Source organism: Mauremys mutica, chromosome 1, assembly GCF_020497125.1.
Source record: "Mauremys mutica isolate MM-2020 ecotype Southern chromosome 1, ASM2049712v1, whole genome shotgun sequence".
Taxonomy (NCBI): Eukaryota; Metazoa; Chordata; order Testudines; family Geoemydidae; genus Mauremys; species Mauremys mutica.
In genome coordinates this window covers 111,222,860-111,247,243 of record NC_059072.1, presented here as the reverse complement: position 1 = coordinate 111,247,243, position 24,384 = coordinate 111,222,860, and the positions used below count along the sequence as shown (strand labels likewise).

The 24,384-nt window shown below is 49.4% G+C and overlaps 1 protein-coding gene across 1 annotated transcript in view; it reads right to left on the bottom strand.

Moving 5' to 3' along the window:
* B4GALNT3 (beta-1,4-N-acetyl-galactosaminyltransferase 3) overlaps positions 1 to 24,384 on the bottom strand; it is a 110,120-nt gene that overhangs the window by 13,226 nt on the left and 72,510 nt on the right. Inside the window, exons 3-13 of the mRNA XM_045002548.1 lie at positions 23,322 to 23,399; positions 11,606 to 11,701; positions 11,109 to 11,199; positions 9,961 to 10,061; positions 9,543 to 9,610; positions 5,000 to 5,078; positions 4,490 to 4,556; positions 2,921 to 3,064; positions 2,409 to 2,518; positions 1,716 to 1,816; positions 176 to 255 (exon numbers count right to left, since the gene is read on the bottom strand). Coding sequence (XP_044858483.1) covers positions 176 to 255; positions 1,716 to 1,816; positions 2,409 to 2,518; positions 2,921 to 3,064; positions 4,490 to 4,556; positions 5,000 to 5,078; positions 9,543 to 9,610; positions 9,961 to 10,061; positions 11,109 to 11,199; positions 11,606 to 11,701; positions 23,322 to 23,399 — 1,015 coding nt within the window. The remainder of the gene's footprint in view (positions 1 to 175; positions 256 to 1,715; positions 1,817 to 2,408; positions 2,519 to 2,920; positions 3,065 to 4,489; positions 4,557 to 4,999; positions 5,079 to 9,542; positions 9,611 to 9,960; positions 10,062 to 11,108; positions 11,200 to 11,605; positions 11,702 to 23,321; positions 23,400 to 24,384) is intronic.

Genomic DNA, 24,384 nt, shown 5'->3' with positions numbered 1-24,384 from the left:
CAGGTCTGATGGCCCTGCCCCCTCCTCCTGGCCACGGCTCTCTGGCACACGAGGGCCATGCTTTTCATTGCACGTGAAATCAGCTGCATCTTCCATCCATTCCAGGGAAAGGGAGCCAGAAAATTTTTTTTGACAAACGGGAGAGTCCTCCTGTCTCTCGCATTGGGGTCTCTACCTGGCTGCTTGGTTTTCTCCCCAGACTCCAGATTTCTCCTCTCTGGAAGGTCGATTTTCATATACTTATAGAATCCAAACCTTCAGGAGTAAGGAGGCAATGTAAGCACAACTGTATGTTACAGAGGAGTGTTTCTCTGCTGGAAGTATCACACCATGATAAATGCCGTCTTACCATCCCTTAAATCCATTCAAAATATGGCTGCAAAGACCATGTCTCATCACTCTGACTTTCCCAACCCCATTCTTGGCACCCCCTGGTCCCCTCTTTTCCTCTGTGTCAAACACAAACTACTTGTCTTCATGCTTATACTCGTTTCTAACACAGTTTTGAGTCATCAACCCCTCCTTTATTGTCCATCATGTCAATGTCCCCTCGAACACCTTCCTTCTTTCTCCCATGCTGCCCGGTATGAATAGGAAGAGCTCTCATTCATAGGGAGCAGCAGGTGCTGGGTGGTTACCTCTCTGCCCCTCAAAGATAAACCCTGCAGGGGGAAGAGAAGCCTTCATAGATTCCATTTGCAAGGTCCAAAGGGACTATTGTGATCATCTAGTCCAGTGGTTCTCAACTTATTTACCATTGTGGGCCACATATGCAGCTGTCTGTGTTTATGTGGATCGCATCCACCCAATATATATGTTACCTGTATGGCCCTGAGGATGTCACATGGGCCGCAGCTGTGTGCTGGTTGGGCCGCAAGCGGCCTTGCGGATTGAGAACCACTGAAGACTGACCTCCTGTATAGCACAGGCCATAGAACTTTCCCAAAATGATTCCTAGAGCTGATCTTTTAGAAAAACATCGAATCTTGATTTAAAAATCGTGAGTGATGGAGAATCCACCATGACACTTGCTAAATTGTTCCAATGGTTAATTATTCTCACTGTTAAAAATGTAAGCCTTATTTCCTAGCTTCAACTTCCAGCCATCATGATTGTGTTATACTGTTCACTGCTAGACTGAAGAGCCCATTATTAAATATTTATTCCCTGTGTACATACTTAACATACTGTAATTAAGTCATCCCTTAACTTAACAAAGAGAAGGTAAAATAGATTGAGCTCTTTGAGTCTAACAGTATGAAAGGCATGCTTTCTAATCCTTTAATCATTCTCATGGCTTTCTCTTACAGAAAGTCTGTATGTCAATACTATTACCTTTATCAATCAAATCTGCAATCTCATAGATTGACAGGATGTATTTTCCATAAACCCATGTTGATTTCCATTCATTACATTTCCCTCTGGGGGGCAGTTTTCTTTTAGGAGTTAAAAACATTTTCATTTAAAAAAAGTACATTGGCTATCTGCAGGATTTAAGCTCCAAGCTGGCGCACTCAATTCCCATTAACTTCAGTGGAGACTCTGGGTGTTTAATAAGAGAATTCTACAAATTTGCATGTAAAGTTCTATCCCAGTCTAAACCCTCATACTTCTCTGCTCCCCTTCCAGTGGTTAAATCCTAGAGTCTCAGCTATATGCCAAGGCAGTTGCTTCACCAACCAGTCCTGGACTGTGACTCAGGAGGATTGTTTTACCTCTCCAAGTAATAGTGGCTCTCCTGGTAGAAACATTTGTTGTCTGTCTCCATATGGCTCAAGCGGCTGTAATCATTTGGGTAAACAAAGGACAAATGAACCTGGGAAAGAGGGAAAAAATGCATGCACAAAAAATTATTGTATAGATGGGCATGAGCATCAGTGTTCAACTCCAGATGTGAGCTGTCAGAGCATGCAGATCTGGGGTTGTCCCATTACAGAAATCCAATCTGTCCTAGGGATGTTGGGATCTAGAGTTTTGATTTGGGCCCTGTATGAAGACAGGGGTGAGCTGCACAGTTCAGAAATTTATCCCAAGTTTTGCAGTGTTTGGCACTATCTGGACTTTGGGTTTGAGCCTAGATCTGTTTATTGTATGGCTTTAGAACTGATATTGGGGGATATGTTCTTCAAACCCCCCATTTGCATCTTGCTGTGTGTATCCAGTTGAGTAACAGTTCCCGCTGAATAGGAAATAGGGAAGCAGACATTGGATTGTTATACAGACAATGGAAGCAACACCCAAACCTCAGCAGGTATCATCTCTTGGGCTGCTCCACACATTATGAAAAGAACACCCTCCCTGCAAACAGGCATTGGTCCCAGCTACGTTCCATGTTCTACACAATGTACACTTTCCCCCACCACAGGGATGAGCTGGGCATACATCTCTGTTTAAGGAATTAGACTTACAAACTGAAGTCCTTGATAGCGCTGCAGTGGGAATCCATTCACTAGGTAACTGGGCTTGTAAGGGCAGTCTGGTAGGGTCCTGGGCAGGCGTGACTTACTAATCAAAGGCACTGAGAGGTAGAGAGAGAGAGAGAGACACACACACACACACACACAAAAAGAACAGTTACATGGGCAATGCACCAAACCAAATCTACCCTAAACTGATGCAATAGGACAGCCATCACTGTGGCCATTCCCTATTAATGTACCAATTTGCCACCACAGTGATGTCAGCTGCGTTAAACAAGCCATCCCACTGGGGTTATCCCGCTACATTAACCTCTTACATTTATAATTTAACCTTCATATGCTACAGCTCTCTTGGGTGTCCTGAAATGACAGGGCAGAGTGTGGAGCAGCTATTTCCTTATCCCAGTTTGGGGGAAACAGCTTATGAAACACCACTTTACTCAGTTGCCCCAGTTCATGTGATATGATCAGCTGCAACTGTCTGTTTGATGGTCTCTTACCTTTATAAATAGTATCTCGAGGGTCGGGCTTCAGCATGTCAGCTGGGTGTACCATGTTGCCCAGATTGGCCATAGGTGGGCTTGCATGGGTGGCCAATGTCTGTGGGATATGACCAACCTCATCCATCTTGAAGAGAGTCTCATCTAGAAACCAGAGACAGAATGAGGGAGGGAGGGAGGGAGGGAGGGAGGAAGGAACAATCCATCATTTCATCCATGCTAGTATTGTTCCACTCCTTCTAAAATTTGGCATCTCATCCCCAGAAATGGTTAAATATTATTTATATTATGGCAGTGTCCAAAAGCCCCCAGACAGGGTCAGGTCCCTCATTGTGCCAAGGACTGTACAGACACTTCCCTGGAAAGCTCAAAATCTAGAAGACACCAGAACAGATGAAGGGTGGAGATGGGGAAATCACACTCAAGCAATGAATGTAGTGACAATTGACACCACTCTGATAATTTCCTGATTTGCTATTTGAAAAAGGGGGCAGTGGCAGGGTGAAGGGGAATGGGGGGAATTAGTAAGAAGCAGGGAGCAAGGAAAGGAAGGGGACTGTCACAACTCATCATCTGCCCAGTCATGGTCACCTGGCAGGTTCTGAAGACATCACAGCAAAGGTGGTTTTCAAGGAGGGATTTGAAGAAAGAAAAGGTAGTGGCTGTACGGATGATATCAGGGAGTCTCCCCTATGCATGAAGCGTGGCCTGGGAGAAAGCCCAGGCGTGTTTGAGAGTGAAGCTGACACGGATGGTCAGTAAAGGCTGGGAACACTGGCAGAATGAAGGTGGGGTTGATACTAGAGACACGAGGTAGGGCCAGGCTAAGCTGTGAAGGGCCATAAATGCAATGACAAAAAACTTGTATTTGATGTTATGGAGAAAGGAGAGCCAGTGGAGGGACTTACAGGGGGAGGGTGACAGGGTCAGAGGAACAAGACAGGAAGATCTCAGCAGCAGCATTTTGAATGGACTTGAGGGGGTCAAAGCTGTAGTTGCATCCTCAGATATCTTCGGTGGCTTTCCTTTCATTCAGCATCCAGCACGAGAACTTCTCTCTAGCTTTAAAAAAATCCTTCACAGATCCATCCCCCTCATCTCGCTGTCCTCATTCCTGTCCATCTGCCAGCACATTCTCTTGGCTCTCATATTCCAGGCTCCATTCTGCTCCCCCGGGTCCCTGCACAGCAGGCAGTAGATCTTTCTCCCATACTACCAACACCATCTGGAACAGTTTCTCTGTTCCTTGCAGGCTCCTTTATGCTCTTCAGATCTCATCTCTTCTCCCTTGCAATGGACTCCAAATCTCTCTACATAACATTGAGATCCCACTCCATGAACCTCCCAATTTCCCCATGCTTAATAATGTTCCCCAAAACTTGGCCAGAGCGCATCTTCTGACCCAGACCCTGTTAAACCTCCAGCTGCTCCATGCTGCATACACTGCACATTATTTCCATGTGCCTGGATAGGCTGCAATCAGCTGTGAAGCATCTGTGATGCTTTGGAATGAACAATGAGATACATAGATAAATCTGTGAGGCATCAGCCTGTGGAGGAGACACTTACTAGCAAAAAGGGAGAGGAACTGGGAGTCGATGACGGTGAACTTAGTTTCTGGGTCACTCAGTCTCCACTGGAATAGAAAAAGAGATTAGTATGAAGCGTTTATTGAATTATTTCATCCAGCAGGAAAGGAAGAGCACGCATCTGTCCATAACCATATGGGACCTCTGAAAAGCCGCCTTCCCCAAATCAGTACAGAACATCTACCAGGAAAGGGAAGGGAATGGGAGCAAGTCTAAAATTCCCCAGGACTCAGTCTAATGGCAGGAAAGGAAAAGTATGGAGAGTGGGGGAAAGATGGAAGAGGTCAGGGACTAAGTGGGCCTGTCCCAGGCAGAATGAGATAAGGGGCCAGGATGGAAATAGGGCTGTCCCTCACTGAACAATGTAAAGGCTCAGGATGAGACGTCCCAGGCAAAGCGGGGAATTGGTAGGGGAGTGAAGTTGTCACCTAATCTCACTCTCAAACTCCATCAGTGCACACGCAGAACCTGGCTGCACAGGAGCACTTACTGCCACTTCCACATGGTCTGTTCCTCTGTCATTCTGTTTGTGAAGCACTTCAAAGTAGTACCTGCCTGAAGCTGATAATCTGTGAAAGAGAGAAACTCAGGTCTACCATTGGAAACATTCAGTGGCATTTGCTTGCTTCATTGCTCTCACACAGGGACTGTGGAGCAATCCTACCACACCTTGGCTTGCAACCTACCCTGGTCTCAAACTAAGTAAGGTTGGGCCTGGTCAGCTGTGGGATGTGAAACCTCCAGAGGAAGCCCAGATGCTGTACGCAGGGCGTGCTAATGATTTTGTACATGGCACTCTTCCTTGGGAGGCCATACTCAACTAATGCTCCCAGCCAGTCCTCTCCATGCTCTTAAAGGGTGCAAGGTGAGCCTCTACTTTCAGCTAATGATTCTGAACACCGGAATTTTAGTCCCACTGTTGGGTTTCTTGGCCTTTAGGAAACCTGGCCAGTTGCTAGGTGGAACCCTCTGCAAAATGTTGAATACGATCTCCTCTCTCTCTCTTTTTTTTTTCTAGAGGAGATTGTTGGATTCTTTTATTTTTGTGTTTGTTTCTTTAGGAGAAACCGTCTTCTCTCCTCAACATCAGTTCCCCAAGGACCTCTGCAAAATGTTGAATACGATCTCCTCTCTCTCTCTTTTTTTTTTTTTCCTAGAGGAGATTGTTGGATTCTTTTATTTTTGTGTTTGTTTCTTTAGGAGAAACCGTCTTCTCTCCTCAACATCACAGTTCCCCAAGGAATTCTAGTAGGCAACCACCAGGGGGAACACTATCACCATTTTAATGTACTCTGGATGCATCTGATAGGGATTCAAGCAGTTTTATAATCTAGCACAGTTTCCCCACTTTTAGGTCTCTTTCCCAATATTGCCACCCTAAAACATTCAAAAATCATGACATTAAAAATATATATTCTTTTTATTTCCCTTCTGGTTTCTGAGCCCTTAGGGTACATGGATTCACTCAAATCGCATTTTCAAGCTTTTCTCCAGTCATCAAGGCTAGAAACTTGCCTTTTTTTTTTTTTTTTAAGGAAAGTTAGGAGTCTCATGTGGTCACAACTCCAGATGCTGAGGTTATCAGTAAAATATCAAATACCGCAGAACTTGCAATAACATTGCAAAAACTGACAACACTGTTTTCTCGCGTGGTGGATTCTGTACAATCTGTCATCTGCCGGTGTCATGGATACCCAGAGCGTAGAGATCTTGGGGCACATCAGGGTTTACCAGGCCTGGGATTATTGGCCTGGGCCTTTTGGTAGGCCATCATAAGCTCCTTGGTCTCCCAGTACAGTAGCCCAGTTGGGTGGATTCCCATCTTGGCCAGTGTACAGCTTTGCATTTCAATTCTTGCTTCCAAAGCAGGGAGTCTTGCATCAGAATTCCATAAATGCCTCAGAGATGGCCTCTGGCCAGCTAGTGGCACACTCAGGGCATGTCTACACTTACCTTCAGAGTGATCGATCCAGTGGGAGTTGATTTATCGCGTCTAGTGAAGACGTGATAAATCGACTGCCGTGTGCTCTCCTGTTGACTCAGGTACGCCACTGGAGCGAGAAGCGTAGGCGGAGTCATTGGGGGAGCATCAGCAATCAACCTACTGCGGTGAAGACACCGTGGTAAATAGCTCTAAGTACATCGACTTCAGCTACACTATTTTCGTAGCTGAAGTTGCGTAACTTAGACTCACTTAGCTCCCTCCCCAGTGTAGACCAGGTCTCAGACAATGCACTCAGTGGGCACTGTAGAAGCTCTATACCAGAGATGATTGAAGTTGCTCGCATTGGAAGTCACACGTGACTAGGAACCAGGACACTGAGCAGTCTTATATACAGTGGTCAATGACTTCTAGCCAGAGAACAGAGAATAAATAGATGGCAAGATAGCAGGGCCGCCGGGGGGGGGGGGGGCAAGTGGGGCAATTTACCCCAGGCCCCGGGCCCAGCAGGGGCCCCCACGAGAGTTTTTCGGGGCCCCTGGAGCAGGGTCCTTCACTCGCTCCGGGGGCCCCGGAAAACTCTCGCGGGGCCCGGGCCCCCGGAGCTTCTTCGCTCCTGGTCTTCGCTGGCCAGGGGGTCCTTCCTCTCCGGGACAGAAGGACCCCCCCGCCGCGGAATTACCGCCGAAGCGGGACCCGCCGCCGGAGTGCAGCCGGGTCTTCGGCGGTAATTCGGCGGCGGGGGGGTCCGCCTAAGTGCCCCAAAGACCCACGGTGGGGGCTGCACTTAGGCGGCGGGTCCCGCTTCGGTGGTAATTCGGCGGAGGGGGGTCCCCCCTGTGGGTCTTTGGGGCACTTTGGCGGCGGGTCCCGGAACGGAAGGACCCCCCCGCCGCCGACTTACCGCCGAAGCGGGGCCCCCTGCCGCCGAAGACCCTGGGCCCCCGGAATCCTCTGGGCGGCCCTGCAAGATAGGCCACTGGATGTGGAACCTGGGGGGTTGTTGGAAGGCCCGGGAGGACCAGCAGCCATCGGCAGGGCCGGCTCCAGACCCCAGCGCGGCAAGCATGCGCGTGGGGCGGCATTTGCCGGCAGGGGCGGCGGGCTGGGCCGGTGGACCTGCCGCAGTCATGCCTGCGGGAGGTCCACCGGAGCCCCGGGACGACCGGACCTGCCGCAGGCATGACTGCGGAGGGGGCGCTCCTCCCGCGGTTCCAGTGGACCTCCTGCAGGCATGACTGCGGACGGTTCGCTGGTCCCGCAGCTCGGCTGGCCCCCCCGCGGGCATGACTGCGGAAGCTCCACTGGGAGCCGCCGGACCCGCCACCCGTCCGCAGCTGCGGGAGGTCCAGCCGAGCCGCGCGAGGGTCCGCTGGTCGCGCGGCTCGGCTGGACCACCCCCAGCTGCGGACCGTTGGCTGGTCCGGCGGCTCCCAGTGGAGCTTCCGCAGTCATGCCTGCGGGAGGTCCAGCCGAGCTGCGGGACCAGCGAACCGTCCGCAGTCATGCCTGCAGGAGGTCCACTGGAACCGCGGGAGGAGCGCCCCCTCCGCAGTCATGCCTGCGGCAGGTCCGGTCGTCCCGGGGCTCCGGTGGACCTCCCGCAGGCATGACTGCGGCAGGTCCACCGGCCCAGCCCGCCGCCCCTGCCGGCAAATGCCGCCCCACGCGCGTGCTTGCCGCGCTGGGGTCTGGAGCCAGCCCTGCCGATGGCTGCTGGTCCTCCCGGGCCTTCCAACAACCCCCCAGGTTCCACATCCAGTGGCCTATCTTGCAGGGCCGCCCAGAGGATTCCGGGGGCCCAGGGTCTTCGGCGGCAGGGGGCCCCGCTTCGGCGGTAAGTCGGCGGCGGGGGGGTCCTTCCGTTCCGGGACCTGCCGCCAAAGTGCCCCAAAGACCCACAGGGGGGACCCCCCTCCGCCGAATTACCACCGAAGCGGGACCCGCCGCCTAAGTGCAGCCCCCACCGTGGGTCTTTGGGGCACTTAGGCGGACCCCCCCGCCGCCGAATTACCGCCGAAGACCCGGCTGCACTCCGGCGGCGGGTCCCGCTTCGGCGGTAATTCCGCGGCGGGGGGGTCCTTCTGTCCCGGAGAGGAAGGACCCCCTGGCCAGCGAAGACCAGGAGCGAAGAAGCTCCGGGGGCCCGGGCCCCGCGAGTTTTCCGGGGCCCCCAGAGCGAGTGAAGGACCCTGCTCCAGGGGCCCCGAAAAACTCTCGTGGGGGCCCCTGCTGGGCCCGGGGTAAATTGCCCCACTTGCCCCCCCCCGCCCCCCCGGGTGGCCCTGCTATCTTGCCATCTATTTATTCTCTGTTCTCTGGCTAGAAGTCATTGACCACTGTATATAAGACTGCTCAGTGTCCTGGTTCCTAGTCACGTGTGACTTCCAATGCGAGCAACTTCAATCATCTCTGGTATAGAGCTTCTACTGGGAGGTCCGCTGCTCCCGGGGCTCTGGGGCGTCTCCCGCGCCTGACTGCTTGGAGCGGCCAAATATGTAGAGCCGCCCCTGGCCATCGGCTATTGTGTCATGGCACTAACCTGAATTCACACTAGAGAAAGTGAGGGAAGGTGGCTCATTCAGAGTCTGCCTTATACCCCAACCATGCCACCTACCCTGAGTAATGTCACCAGCAACTGGGGAGTTGTGTCTGGATAGGAAGCAAGTTAAAGGGAGCAGTCAAGCAATAACTTCAATTCAATTGCTTCAATTCAAGCCCTTACAGATAAGAAGGGATCAAACCACTGGATCCCAGCCCTGCATCCACACTCTGCTAGTAGGGAATTAAAGAAAGAAAAGAGGCCCATTTTGAAAATAAAATTTTTAGTTTTGACCCCCCCCCCCATGTGATTAAGATGACCAATCAGAACTGGGGCGGGCGGGGGGGGGGGGGGACACAAACAGAAAACAGTAAATGAAAACCAAAACCGGTAAATGAAAAACTGAAAATGGTAAATGAAAACCTTTGTAATTAGAGACACCAATAAAGCAAAACAGCAGGAAGTGGGTAAGTTTGGGACTAAACCCAACATGTGTAGATAGTGCTCTGAGCACTGGGGAAGTTGCAGCAACCCTTCCCGATCACTTACCTCACAGGCTTTGATTGCTGGCTCCGGAATTTCCCAAATTCTCCTGGTGCAGTCCACTCCTTGCCAGTCTGTGAAAGACAGAAAATTCCCAGGTTCCCTGGTTACTGTCCAGCTGTGGGGATTGTGCCCATCCTCCAGAGAAATCTGACATGAGCTCCAGTAGCTGGAAATAGAGCCAGGTCTGTTGATTACAGCCCAGGACTCCAGCAGCTCGGGAATAGGCCAAGCTGCCCCAGATATGCCATGTGGTGTAAATCCTCCATTTGCGGAGGCCTCCCACCGTTTGATCAGGGGGACAGCTTGGCTATTCCAGCCACCCTTTCTTCCTCCTGAAATACAACATAAACCATGAGGATTTTCATCCCCGCCCAGACATATTAGAATCTTGACTACAACAGCCATGCAGCATGCACTGTACCTTGCCTACACTGGCCAGCAGCTGGAGACCAGAGGTCTTTTCATCTGGACTCAACCAGAACTCAGCATTGTCATCTGCAGCAATAGCAAACTGAAAGTCCCCTGCCAAGAGATTTCTGGGATTAAGTGGTGCTCTCCATTAACAGGATCTATACACAAACAGAAAAAAGAGCTTCCACTCCTAGAGAGACGTAGCCTGATCCCCTCTGACACAGCACTTTCCCTATGCCCAACTACCCCTTCCCCTCTCTCTTTCAGAATTGTAAAACACTGCTGATGCTTTTAAATCTCATCTTCCCATTGCAACAAAATGAAGATTGTCTTCTTGTGCTCTACTTAGTGCAATTCCCCGTGCTATGCAGTTTGGCTGAAATCTAACAGAGGGGGAAGCTGAGAAGTCCACACAGATTCTCCTAAGATTCTCCTTTGCTTACTGAGTGTATGTCTGGGAATGTGCCCAAGGAAGCTCAGAGGCAGGCACAGATGTGTGGGCTTAGGTGTGCATGAGGCTTTGGAGTGCTGACCAGGATGCATGGGTGGAGGATTTCATAGGGGCTCAAGGGTGGTGTGTGCAGGTGCACATGGGTGGGGGTGGGTGCTTGGAAGGAGGCTGTGCATAGACAGAAGCATGTGGATGGGTGGATAGGGATGGGGTGGGTGGAAAGAGCATGGGTTGTGTGGATGCGGATAGGGACAGTGTGTGTGTGTGTGTGTGTGTGTGTGTGTGTGTGTGTGTGTGTGTGTGCACATGCAGGAGAATGTGGGCATGCGTACATGTGTGTGTAAATGCTAGTAGGTTGTGTGCATATGCATGTGTGGACAGCTATGTGCTCATGGGGAGCGTGCCTGAGCGTGCGTTTGTGTATGCGAATAGATGTTGTGTATGCAGGAGTGTCTGGTTTGCTTGTTCAGAAATTACATATGTTTTCTTCTGTTTTCTCCCTGCCCACCCCCCAGTGAAGAGCATGCACATATTATCCACGCCAACCAGTCTCTGTTGGAGTCAGAGCTGGACAGTATCTCTGGCTCCTGGCTAGAGAGCCATCAAGCTAGGATTTCCTGCATGAGAGCATTTCTGTTCGGTCTCAAGCAGGGGAAGGGAGGGCTAGGGCAGCATGACAACCCTGATCTGCCATGGCACCTCCTCACCATCAGTGAAAGGATGCAAATAACCGAAGAGACGGAGCCCATAGTTTGTCCATTTTGGTGATGCTGCTAGTTTCTTCAATGTGGTTCGTGTCTAAAGGTGGAAGAAAGAACAAAAATAATTAAATGGGATGGGATTGGGAGGTATCAGTATCAGAGGGGAGGGGACTGACAAAAGGAGAGACGGTGAGGAGGGGCCGATGAAGGGAATAGGATGGAGGGAGGGGCAGGTGGAACTGAAGGGGATGGGAACAGCAGGAGAGGGTGCAGAATGGGCAAGGGAGGAGCAAAAGGGAAAGAAGGGCCCGGGAGCAATGTGAGGAAGATGGGAATGGGAGGAAGAGTGAAAGGTAGGCTGGGGAGGGGAGAGGAAAGGGAAGAGGAGCAGGAGGAGAGGCAGTGAGGGTACAGTTAAGGGAAAGAAGAGGAAAGGAGGGGCAGTCTGGAGTAAAGATGCTGAGTTGTGCAGGGAAGGGGATAGGGAGTTGGCGTACACTCACATGGGGGTACAGTGGGAAGTGGAGGTTTCTTCTGAGCTGCTCGATGGAGCTGCCACACCAGTCTTCAAACACATGGAGATTGACTTGACCCTGGAACTACAGGAACATAGAAGCACAAGGAGAGATTCCCATTAATGGCTGTATCCCTCTTGGCTCCTCATAACTCTGCAGCAGAGCATGTCATTTGAGGACCCTGTGCCTATCATGGGAGAGGGTGGGTAACACTTGCCATTACTCTGGGAGTCTGTCTTACGGCAGCTGGCCACTTAAGGGGGGATGGGTTCAGCTCCTCCCCTGTGACCAACCAGCTGCCTCCCAGCTGAGTCTGTGGGGCCAGACGACAGAGGATAGTCTGAAGAGCACTTGATCCTTCTGGAGGCCAGCAATTGCTCAAGTGAATAGGTGACCTGGGAACAACTGTCCATGTTGGACTGAGGAACCACTTTAGATATTTTGCCAAGTTTTTATTTAATCAATACATTGCATCCTGAGGCAAGGGCCTGAATCAGAGTCCAGTGTGGCATCAGTCTTTCCTGGACTGGTATGAGAGAGCATCAGCTTACACTCGCTGAAGAAAAAAGGCATGTGGATTTGCCCCTAAAAATGAGATTAAATTGAGCCATTGTCATCAGAAAAGACAGGGGCAAAAATTTTTTTTTTTAAATGATATAGTTGGTGAGGTTTCTCTGGTGGACCCTCCTTCCTTCACCTTTCTTTGAAAGCAGCAGGAGGCAAAAATACTAGCAACAGGAGCGACTTCTGAAACAACTAGAGAAATAGGTTCCTGGAAGTCTTGCTGGTCCTGGCAAAGGTAGCACAGGCAGGCTGGGCCGTGGGTTAGTGATGTTGGGGTCAGAAGATAAATGTGAATGGGAAGCCAGAGCTGCCAGCTAGGAGGAGTCAACCTGGGTGGCCAGAGAGGTACCATTTCTGAAGGGAGAGACTGGGCAGTGTGCCAAACCTTGAGCGATGAGCAGTCTGGCTCATATCCTTCGGTAAAAGCTGCCATTTTAGACAAATTGGGACTGACTCCATAGGCATATCGTCACCACTTCCACATTGAACTGTTTCCACTGGGACCACACCTGAATGTAGCAGCACAACAGTTGCAGGACCTTCCTACCTGTTGGTTGTGTGTCCAGAGATGAGTTCTATTGACAGAATCAGGAACCTGGCATGCTTGCAACAATTTTGGCAGGTCCTGTGTAACCGGACTTCTGAGTCAGGAGCTGACTCAACAGCCTGTCACGCAAATCCCCACCAGTACAGGTTAACTGGGATCTAAGTGGAAGACCAACTAACAAGTAGGGCCACAGCTAAAGGGCTAATGAAAGGGAGAAGCAATCCCTGCAGCTGGGAGCTGATCAATAGAGAGGAAAGAAGCCCTGGGAAGAGGTGGTGCAGAGCCTGAAGGAAGGCAGAGCTGGTTGCTGCTAGTGCTGCTCCCTGTTCCCCTCGAAGAGAGGAGCTGACTGGGACTTGTATATATGTAAATAGTACTACGGGCGGTGGCCTGACAGAACACTATAATAAACAGTGTGATGATGAAGGTGGCCTGAGCATGGTTTGTATCTAAGGCAAGAGAGATTCCCAGGGGACCACCCTGTAACATCCTGCCTGTGGGAAACTCAAAGCTGGGCAAGGTGTTTCTGACCATCATCCATGAGTGAGGCAGTGGACAGTGGGTGGAGATGAAGGGAGCTGAGCAGCATGCCAGACCAGGAGTCTTCTTGGGAAGGCAAGAAGAGGTGATACCTTGACCTGGGGAGACCTCTGAAGGGGAGAATGTCCTTGTTAACTCTAGCCATAGAGTTCTGGATGAGCAACCAGCCTCCAATCATTCCCACAACCTGAGGTAGCAGGGAAACCAGTAGTATATTTTTCATGAGGGAAAGCAGGGCACATCAAAAGAGTGCTCACTAATGGGGTGCTATTTCACCCAAGTGGGTAGGCTGGGATCCCCTATTAACAGCTTGTCCCCTAGGCTGTGAGCAAGGTGTATCGAGTCACAGTAGTGGAAGGGTCACCCCAAGATCTCCTTTGGATGTTTGAAGATATAACATGTAGTGAAGGCATTACCTTTTGAGGACTGGGATCTCAGAAGTGGGTGATGGCCCTGGGAAAAACAGGGTCTGTGCACCAAGAGAAACAGTCCTCAGGCCTGAGAGTAAACAGGGGAGAACAGCGCAGGTTGTTAACTGAACCATGTCAACCCCAGGCACCTGAAGCGAAGCAGGAGGAGACAGGGGTCCTATCCCAGATTGGGGATGTAGAGGACTGGATCTATAGGCCAGCACAAAGTTGGAGGTGGTGTGTGGGGCAGACATGACAGTGATGGCAGCGGTCTGGACAGCTACTGAGCAAACCAATCTAGGAGTAGATGAGAAATCGGGGGAAGAGGGTTTCTGTGGCTGACAAGAATAGGGCTGAAGTCTTTGCACAATTTAGCCGCCAACCGACTCAGATGGCAGAGTGCTTGCAAGAGCTGGAAGAAACATGCTCCTCCAGGGATAAGGTTTGGATGCAAGCCATAAAGAGAGCAGGAGCTGGTCTGCCTTGGAGTAAAAGAAGAGAACAGTGAGCAGCACCAACGCTCGCTTCAGGAGGAGGAGCTGATGAAGTTGGGCACTGAAATCCTCCTGCAGAGCCAGAGCCTGGCAGAAAAGGATGAGACATTAGAGACCCTGGAAGCTGAGTTGGCTGCTTTAAAAGGTAGAGACTGAACTCTGGGTGAGAGCATCGAGAGTAGAATTTATCCTGGGACCCGGCAAGGCTCTTGAGGCAAGATATGTCACAGGGTGACTGGCTCTTCTAAGGGGAGACTAACCAGCTGCCTCCCAGCTGAGGCTGAGAGGCTTGGGGCCAGGTGATAGCTTGAAGAGCATCTGATCCTTATGAAGGCCAGCAAAAGCTCAGCTGAGTAGGTGAACTGGAGGGAGCTGGTAGGCTGGTCCTTGGGTCAGACAAGGGGGCTGGAAGAAGTATGGGAAAAGCCCCTGGGAGCTGTATTGGGCAGAGGCACTACTTTATTTTGATGTTTTGACCAAGTTTCTGTTTAACCAATAAAATTGTACCCTGTGGCAATGGCGTGAAATGGACTGGCTTGGCATCAATCCTTCCTGAGCTGGTGAGAGAGACCACCAGCTTACAGTCAGTGCTCCTACTACCGCTCCTTGTGAACTGTGCTCTGTGGTCGTGTACATAAAAATAATCTCTACGCACAAGAATACACACACTTTATTCACATCCACTGCTCCTCCTACCTGGTTTCTCATCAGCACTCCACCCTCTCTAGCTGAGTAACAAATGCTCCTGTGATGAGTGCTCCACTTAGGGTGACCAGACAGCAAATGTGAAAAACTGGGACAGGGGGTGGGGGGTAATAGGAGCCTATATAAAAAAAAAGACCCAAAAATCGGGACTGTCCCTATAAAATTGGGACATCTGGTCACCCTAGCTCCACTAGCTCTGCCTGGGTTCAGGATTTGCATTAGAACCAGCTGTACTTCAGCCATGAGCCCATTGTCTCCTCCTTTCCTCCTCTGCTGCCTTCCCACAATGAACTCAGTGCTGCCTATCAGAGGCAAGGCTACAGAAAAAAGTTCAATTCTCTAAGGTGATGCTAACTGAACTGTTCAGAATTACAGAGAGGAACAATAAAGAGGGTTCAGGGCAATGAGTTTCCTCTGGTGAAGGATTCAAAATCCTTGGAAGGATCTCACTGTTGGGTACTTGGGAATAAGCAGAGCATTATGATAGAAAGCATCTACTATAAAGCTGCTAAGATGGAATAGATCTCTGATTGCGGTGAACAGACAATGATACCACACAGTTATATACAGATTGTGGCCCAACAAGCTCAACGCTCTTTCTCAAGGCAGGTAAGTATTGTTATCCCATTTTACAGACAAGGAAGCTGAGGCCCAGAGAGTTTAAGTCACTTGCTCATGGTCCCACGGCAAGTCAGTGGCAGCGTCTGGAATAGAACACAATGGGTTCCGACGATGGGTGCCACTTTAACTGCTAAGTAATGTTGTCTTCTCCTTCACTCGCTGGGGAGGGAATCACACACATATCTCTGCACTGTGTGCAGCAAGCACACTACAGTATAAAATGCCTCTTGCAGAAGAGCACCCACAGGCTGTGGAGAGACTGGGCTGCTCCTTTACTGCTCCACAGACCATTACTTCATGGGTAATAACAGCTCTGTAGGCACTTCTCTGGATCCAAGACCTCAAAGGGGCCATAACAGTGGCAGCTGAGACACCAGAGCAGGACTTAAGTATGGAGAGCTCACAAGACAGTGACTAGACTTGCTCAGGTTATTGTAGGTGAGACACAAAGCAGGCCAGTCATGGTACAATTCACTTCTGAAGGAAGTCAGATACTGGATTTAAAGAGACTGGAGGACCAATAGCCCCATTTTAACTACCTTATAAGTTAAGTAAAGAGCACTCGGATTTCATGCTCCAGGGCATAAACTGATCACTGCTGGAATTGCCTCAACCCTACCTATACCATTGAACAATTAAGTGCATCTTTCAGGATGAGTTTCAGAGTAGCAGCTGTGTTAGTCTGTATCCGCAAAAAGAACAGGAGTACTTGTGGCACCTTAGAGACTAACAAATTTATTTCAGCATAAGCTTTCATGGGCTACAGCTCACTTCTTCGGATGCATAGAATGGAACACACAGACAGGAGATATTTATACATACAGAGAACATGAAAAGGTGGAAGTACACATACCAACAGGAAGAGTCTAATCAATTGAGATGAGCTATCATCAGCAGGAGAAAAAAAAACTTTTGAAGTGATAATTGAGATGACCCATAGAAGGTGTGAGGAGAACTTAACATAGGGAAATAGATTAAATTAGTGTAATGACCCAACCATTCCCAGTCTCTGTTTAAATCTAAGTTAATTGTATCTAATTTGCATATTAATTCAAGTTCAGCAGTCTCTCTTTGGAGTCTGTTTTTTAAGTTTTTTTTGTTGCAAAACTGCCACCTTCAAGTCTGTCGCTGAGCGGTTGGAGAGGTTGAAGTGTTCTCCCACTGGCTTTTGAATGTTATGATTCCTGATGTCAGATTTGTGTCCATTTATTCTTTTGTGTAGAGACTGTCCGGTTTGGCCAATGTACATGGCAGAGGGGCACTGCTGGCACATGATGGCATATATCACGTTGGTAGATGTGCAGGTGAACGAACCCCTGATGGCGTGGCTGATGTGATTAGGTCCTATGATGGTGTCACTTGAATAGATATGTGGACAGAGCTGGCATCGGGCTTTGTTGCAAGGATAGGTTCCTGGGTTAGTGTTTATGTTGTATGGTGTGCGGTTGCTGGTGAGTATTTGCTTCAGATTGGGGGTCTGTCTGTAAGTGAGGACTGGCCTGTCTCCCAAGATCTGTGAGAGTGAGGGATCATCTTTAAGTATAGGTTGTAGATCTTTGATGATGAGCTGGAGAGGTTTTAGTTGGGGGCTGTAGGTGATGACTAGTGGTGTTCTGTTATTTTCTTTGTTGGACCTGTCCTGTAGTAGGAGGCTTCTGGGTACTCTTCTGGCTCTGTCAATCTGTTTTTTCACTTCAGCAGGTGGGTACTGTAGTTTTAGGAATGCTTGATAGAGCTCTTGTACGTGTTTATCTCTGTCTGCTCGTTCACCTGCACATCTACCAATGATCTACCAACCAGAGACTGCTGAACTCGAATGAATCTGCAAATTAGATACAATTAACTTAGGGAAATAGATTAAATTAGTGTAATGACCCAACCATTCCCAGTCTCTGTTTAAACCTATATTAAGTTCTCCTCACACCTTCTATGGGTCATCTCAATTATCACTTCAAAAGTTTTTTTTCTCCTGCTGATGATAGCTCATCTCAATTGATTAGACTCTTCCTGTTGGTATGCGTACTTCCACCTTTTCATGTTCTCTGTATGTATAAATATCTCCTGTCTGTGTGTTCTATTCTATGCATCTGAAGAAGTGGGCTGTAGCCCACGAAAGCTTATGCTGAAATAAATTTGTTAGTCTCTAAGGTGCCACAAGTACTCCTGTTCTTTTTTCAGGGTGAGGTTGACCTTTACTTTCGTTCAAAGCATCAGATGTCAGCCACTTCCAGAGAGACACCATAGCTGAAGCAACAGTCTGATCCATTGCAGCATTGTCATTATTAGGACTGTAGCAATGCCTAGAGACACCAGTCAAGGATCAGAACCCCTCTATACACAGTAAGACAGACTCTGCCCTAAATCTAGGTTATTTTAAGATGCAACAGGTGGAGGAGAAGAACAGATGGGGGTGGAGGAGAAGAGGTCACAATAAAGTGAGTTAATCAGGATATCTGATTAGACAGAGCAGTTGTTTGATCAGGACTGCAGGAGGCAGCATGAGAGACTAAGACCAGTGGCCTGATATGGCACAGCAAATACTATAGGACATATTCTTAGGGTACGTCCATACTACCCGCCCGGGTCGGCGGGTAGCGATCGACTTCTCGGAGTTTGATATATCGCGTCTCATCTAGACGTGATATATCGAACTCCGAAAGCGCTCCCGTCGACACCGGAACTCCACCACCGCAAACGGCGGTGGCGGAGTCGACGGGGGAGCCGCGGACTTCGATCCTGCGCCGTGAGGACGGGTAAGTACTTCGAACTAAGGTACTTCGAGTTCAGCTATGCTATTCGCGTAGCTGAACTTGCGTACCTTAGTTTGAACCCCCCCAGTGTAGACCAGGACTTAGTAATACTGGGACCCCTTCATACCACTTTGGCAGTGTAAAGGGCCCTTAATATAAATGAGAATCTGCCCCTAAGTCACTATGATCAAAGGCAGCAGAGCAGGGCTTTACAAGGTGAGCTGAGGGCAGCCTCTGGTAGGCCCAGCTGTTAGGAGCTGATGGACTGGCCTCCCTTTGCTGGGCTCATGGCCACAAGAAAACATAAAGGCAAATAACAGTAATTCTTAGAACAGCAGTGCACAGGTTCAGAGTGGCATTTCCAAAGCAGCAGAGTTCAGTGGTACCAGAACTGGAGCAATCCAGTTTTACCTATGGGGAACAACAGGAGCTGCACAGACCATGTTTCTCCTGGATGTGGAGCAGAGGAACGCTATCAAACAGACAAGTGCCAGTTGCTGAAGGTGCTGCTGCAGGAGGGAAATCTGGAATTGGGCTTTAATTTTAGGTCCCTAAGAGTCATCAACACAGCAGCTGCAGACTGAAACCGTATAACCCTTGTTTTCTCCCAGCCTCTCCAGCTCAGGTCACCATTCCCTCTAGGAAGTGGGTGAGAAATTACTTTGGCTGCCATTGGGGACGGCAGAATAAAGGAATCATCGTTGGCACTTGTCACTGCATATCACAATGGCAGGCAAGTATCACAGTCATTCCCATTTTACATATGGGGACACTAAGGCAGAGAGAGGCCGACAGTCATATTTTAAGACGTGGCTTCTGATTTTGGGTTCTGAGTTGAGGCATCTCAGGCCTGGTTGTCAGCGATGCTGAGCAGCCTCCATTTCCACTGACTCCAGCGAGACTGTGGGTACTCAGTGCTTCTGAGAATCAGGCCTTAGGTGTAACATGTTGAGAACTCAAAAAAGTGGAAGCTCTCACCATCAGTGGCAACTTTGGAAAATTTTGGCCTAAGTGATTTCCTAAAGGCCACACAGCAAGTCATTGACAGAGCTAGGCATAGGACCCAGGAGTCCTGACTTCGAGTCCCGTTCCCTAGCCACTGGACCATGCCCCTGCCCAGCTGTACTACCAGCCTGTTCTCACCTTTAGAAAATCTCCATACTGCTAAGGATTATTTCCCACATACCCCTGGAGTCTCCTACCCAGTAAAGGACCCCTCCTGATGTGAAGTGTGGAACACTCCCTGAAGCTGCATCCTCTCTGGGCCACAATGAAGAGAGGTTGTCATAACAAGATCTTATGTGATTCCCAGTTAATAGAGCTCCATTTGTCTCACAGGTCTCTCCCCACCATCTTCCTGTCTCACTGCCTCTACCCCTCCTCCTTTTTACCACATCCTATGGAGGTGCTTACTCTAAACATCCCCCCCAGAATCAAAATGACTGTAGGGGGTATGGCCGGATCATTTTCACAGTGCACAGGAGGGTGGGCGCAGCAGTTGCCTGCAATAGTACTAGCAGAATTGGCACCAGGGATAAAAGGAAATTGTTCAGCGAGGATGGTTTATCGCAGGCCACTATCACCCTAAACTAGATGTCAGGCTGAAAGAAGGGGCTCTAACTCTGGAGGCGAGAGGATCCAGGCAGTATGTGATCACTATAAAGTAGCATTTGCAGGGAAGGTGGGGAGAAGACACTCCCAGTTTCACGTGTTCAATTAGCACTGGCACATTTGAATCCCTGGTTTTAAGGCTTAAATATTTCCACTTATTCCAGCAAGGAGTTTCAGGTTATCAGCACCCAGCCCCACCTGGAAAAACTACCTCAAGGAAGAGGCGGGTTCAGACACAGCAAAATTTCCTCCTCGGGGCCTGTCTTCCTCTATTCTGAAAGCACCACATTAGGGGCTCATCACAAAATAACACTTCCGTCTAAAGTGACAATGCCTGGGGAAGAAAGGCTAAAAGGGAGCAGAGATGAGAGACTCGCATAAAGCACTGCTACACACACAACCAGAAGCAAGGTGAAGGGACACAGGGGCAGGGTTACAACCCTGGAGAGGTGACTCCCTAGATTGTAACTGGAGCAGGAGGGAAGGAAAGGCCTTGCCTAATTTAATCTTTGATTGCTTGGTGTTTCAGGGGCAAATGAGCTGCTTACAATCCAAAGAATGCACAGCCCTGGGGAAGATAAACTGGACAAAAAGAGGGTCTGAGCCAGGGAAGAATGGAGACATTGTGCTGCCGATTAGAAATTCTGTAAGACGAGTTTATAAGACTCTTCTGTCTCCTCACAGCAGCCCTGGCCCCTCCTCTCGCCTCCATGAGCTCCCTTGACTGGGTGATATTCAGGAGCGAGCAGCTGGATGTTGCTGCAGTGTCTTCTGAAATGCAAGAGGGGGGGAAAAATCCCTCCCCCTCTGCACTGCACTGCTGCAAAGTTACTCAAACCCCTTTAATTATTCAAGTTTGTCATCAATATACATCACCTGTTCAAACAAAGCCTGGCTTCATGACCTGTAGGAACGGCCCCTTCCTCCCCCCCAGCACAGGAATCAGGCTGCAATTATGTTCTTATAGATGTCGTAGAGGGGACACAATAGGATCATAGATACCATGTAATTAATTTGTGCAGAGTTAAGCCTCTAAAACTGTCAACAGGTGATTAACAGTAAAGCAAGCAGCTCTCTAGTCCTATCTGTTCCCTCAGTGGCTGTGTTATACCAGGCACAGTGTAAACAGTAACACTGGAGTAACTCAGATGACTTCAGTGACACATTTACACAGGTGTAACGAGTAGCTAGAGTTGACCCTTTGGGTACAGGGACTGTGTCATGACAAACACAGGGGCAGAAAATATAGACAAGGACTGGGAATTGGTGAGAGAGGCCCTCACAGGGAGGTGAGCAGAGCAGGAGGAACCTTATGGGTGTGGGGGAGGACAACTGAATTGCCCACCCTCCAATTTGATTATTGTATCCACCAGTTTTCTCTTGTCAGATACCTAGAGACTGAAAGCCCTTTGGGGCAGGGACTGTCTTTGTTAGGTGCATGTACAGTGCCTACACTATGGGGGCCAATCCATGATTGGGGCTCTCTAGGAACTACTACAATAATATTAATATTAACAATAATCCTGTCCCTCCCTAACCAAACCTTGCTCTTCCTCTACAGTGCTATCAGAGCAGCCTTGCTACACAGCAGAGCATGGTTTTTACAGAGGGCCATACAGAGAATGACACAGGATGTCCTGGTCCCAGGTCCTCACCAGCCATTGGTGGGGTGCTGCCCTAACCCAGGCTGAGGCTCTCTCCCTTTGCTTTGCATGGTGCAGCATCGCTTGGGGCTCTCTACTTGTTTCCTATTTGGCAGCGTTGCAGGAGGAGAAGGTTTATGCCCTTGCTCTGTGCTTTGCCTGGCACAGCACTGCACAGGGGAGTGAAATTGTCTCATGTCCGGCATGATGATGGTTGGCACTTGCCCTGCTTGTGGTGTCCTGCATCTCCAGAGTACAACGCACATGCCACAGTCACACTTCTGTTACTGCAAACATGCCGAGCAATGGGTCTTCCTAAAACAAATCACACGGGCACCAAAGCCGTCACCAGAGACAAGCATGCTTCACATTGTTCTAAGCAATCGCTGGGAATCAGGGCCGCCCAGAGGATTCCGGGGGCCCGGGGTCTTCGGTGGCGGGGGGGCCCGTCCGTTCTGGGACCCGCCGCCGAAGTGCCCCAGGGGCCCCGGCGGAGACTCGGCGTTTGATGCGCTGAGGCTCCAGGAGAGGGGCGGAGGCGGGAGCCTCCGCTGTTCTCTTGGGGGCCCCTGCGGAGCCCGGGGCAAATTGCCCCCTTTGCCCCCCCCTCTGGGCGGCCCTGCTGGGAATTAGAGTCAACGAGCAAAACCCTATGCTGGCCAGGGAGGCACAAATGCCCATTACTGATGCTGTGGGAGAGGAGAGAAGAGAAGTTAGATATACCATGTGCATAGCAGCAATACCAACCGTGACATCCTGATGCCCTTCCGACAGTAGCTGCTCATGAGACACACAGCCCTGAGGCAGGGCAAAGTGCCAGGCACACAACCTACTACTGGGACAATGCCATGCAGGGGAAGGACTACATCAGACTCAAGCTGTCACCAGTCACCATAGCAGTTGCCTGCACAGCAGAACACAGTAATGATCCATCTTCCAGACTGGTTTTCTGTAGCGGACAGTGGCCACTACTGGACGCTTCAAGGAAAGCTTTAACTCCCTCATCATGCCCCAAACTATCCAACGCTATAGCCAGTGGGGAAATTCCTTCTTGCCTCCAGCTGGTGATCAGCTTATGTCTTGAAGCATCAGGACTGTAGTTTGTTTCCTAGCTAGAGCAACTGCAGAGGCCATTCTAATTTTTGTGTGTGTGGGTGTGTGTGTGTGTGTGTGTGTGAGAGAGTGTGTGTGTGTGTGTGTGTGTGTGGTCAGCTTTTGGAACTTGCTAAGTTAGCAAAACACCCAGTGGTTGGTGCTTCTCTCATTATCAACTTGCTGCATTGCTCTATTATCTGAAGAGAATTAGTACGATAAGGGGACAGTGGAGGGAAGAGTAAATGAGGCATTAAAAAAAACAAAGGAAATATTTATTCAGGTTCTTAAAGGTCACGTGAGAAGGTCTCCGCTCACCAGAAGGGTCAGTGAAGTGACGAGACCTCTATGAACAAGATACAGGGATTGGATAACAGGCAAGTACCAGAACAATAGCGCAGTGTGAGGCACTTACATGCCACAGTCATGTATTTGCCTGTTGAATTCTTTGTACTATTTCTCAGCTCCGAATAAACATCACCTTTAAGGGGGAAGCAATTTGGCTGCTTTCCAGAGGCTGAAGGTGGATTCCTGGTGCCTTGGTGGCTGGGTCAGAAGCCAAATCTCCAGGAATCTAGGGATTCCTGTCTTTCCAGATTTTTTCTTTGGTCTGCAGAACCAAAGCTTTCATTAAACAAGGATGGGGGTGGGAAACACTGGACTCCCAGAGAAGCAGAGGTCTCTAGTTACAATCCTCTAATAGGAAATGGTTCCAGAAAACACCAACCTCTGGGATCCAAGGGACGGAGATTTCCCTGGCTGGATAAATAGACCTATTCCTTGCACCTCTTTGCTGCTCTTGGTTCTAAGAGACATGGAGATAAAAGAAAAATAAACAATCTTATAAGTGACTGATCACATACATACAAGGTTGAAAAGCTTTCACAAGTCCATGTGAGCATGGGTACTGAACTCGGGGGGCAGGAGTTGCTGACACACGCTCTGGCTTGAGTGGTTTCTATCACATACAGGGTTTACAGTTTGGTTCAATGGCTCTCAGCACCCCCACTATACAAATTGTTCCAGGACCCCTGCATATGAGCAAACAGCAAGTACCCAGCAGCTTCTAAAAGGCCACAAGTAGTACTGGGTGGGAAAATGTCCTCGCAGCCCAGGGAATTTTTTAAGACTGAATTTTTCCAATCCTGAATCAGATTGAAAAGTTGGTTTGTGCAAATTTGCAATTTCAACAACCATGGGGAAGGGAGGGGTATATTGGTGTGGGTCAGTTGAACATTTCATTTTGATTTTGACCTTTTAAATTTTGTTAGTTTGTTTTTACTATAATTAGCTTAAATTTCTAAACAGTCATTTTGAAACAGAGGTGGCTCCAGGCCCCAGCACACCAAGCCCCCAGAAGCCGCGGGACCAGCGGACCCTCCGCAGACACGCCTGTGGGAGGTCCACCGGAGCCGCAGGACCGGCGAGCGGCAGAGCGCCCCCCGTGGCATGACGCCGTGCTTGGAGCGGCAAAATGTCTAGAGCCACCCCTGTTTTGAAAGCCCCCCTGCACCAAAAAGGGAATTTTTTTTTTTTTTTTTTTACAATATTGCATTTTTTCCCCTCCCAAAACTTGTCAAAGTGAGAAATCCATCAAAACTGATCTTTTCCCCATGAAACAGTTTTGGTTTTGACAAATCAGCATTTTTCCAATGGAAAAAACATTGTAAAAAAATTCCTGACCAGTCACAGGTGTAGTGAAACATAAGCACTCTCTGCCTTTGGGACTGATGACTACGGGTTTGTCTACACTACAGAGTTTTGTCGGCAAAAGTTTTGTTGACGATCAA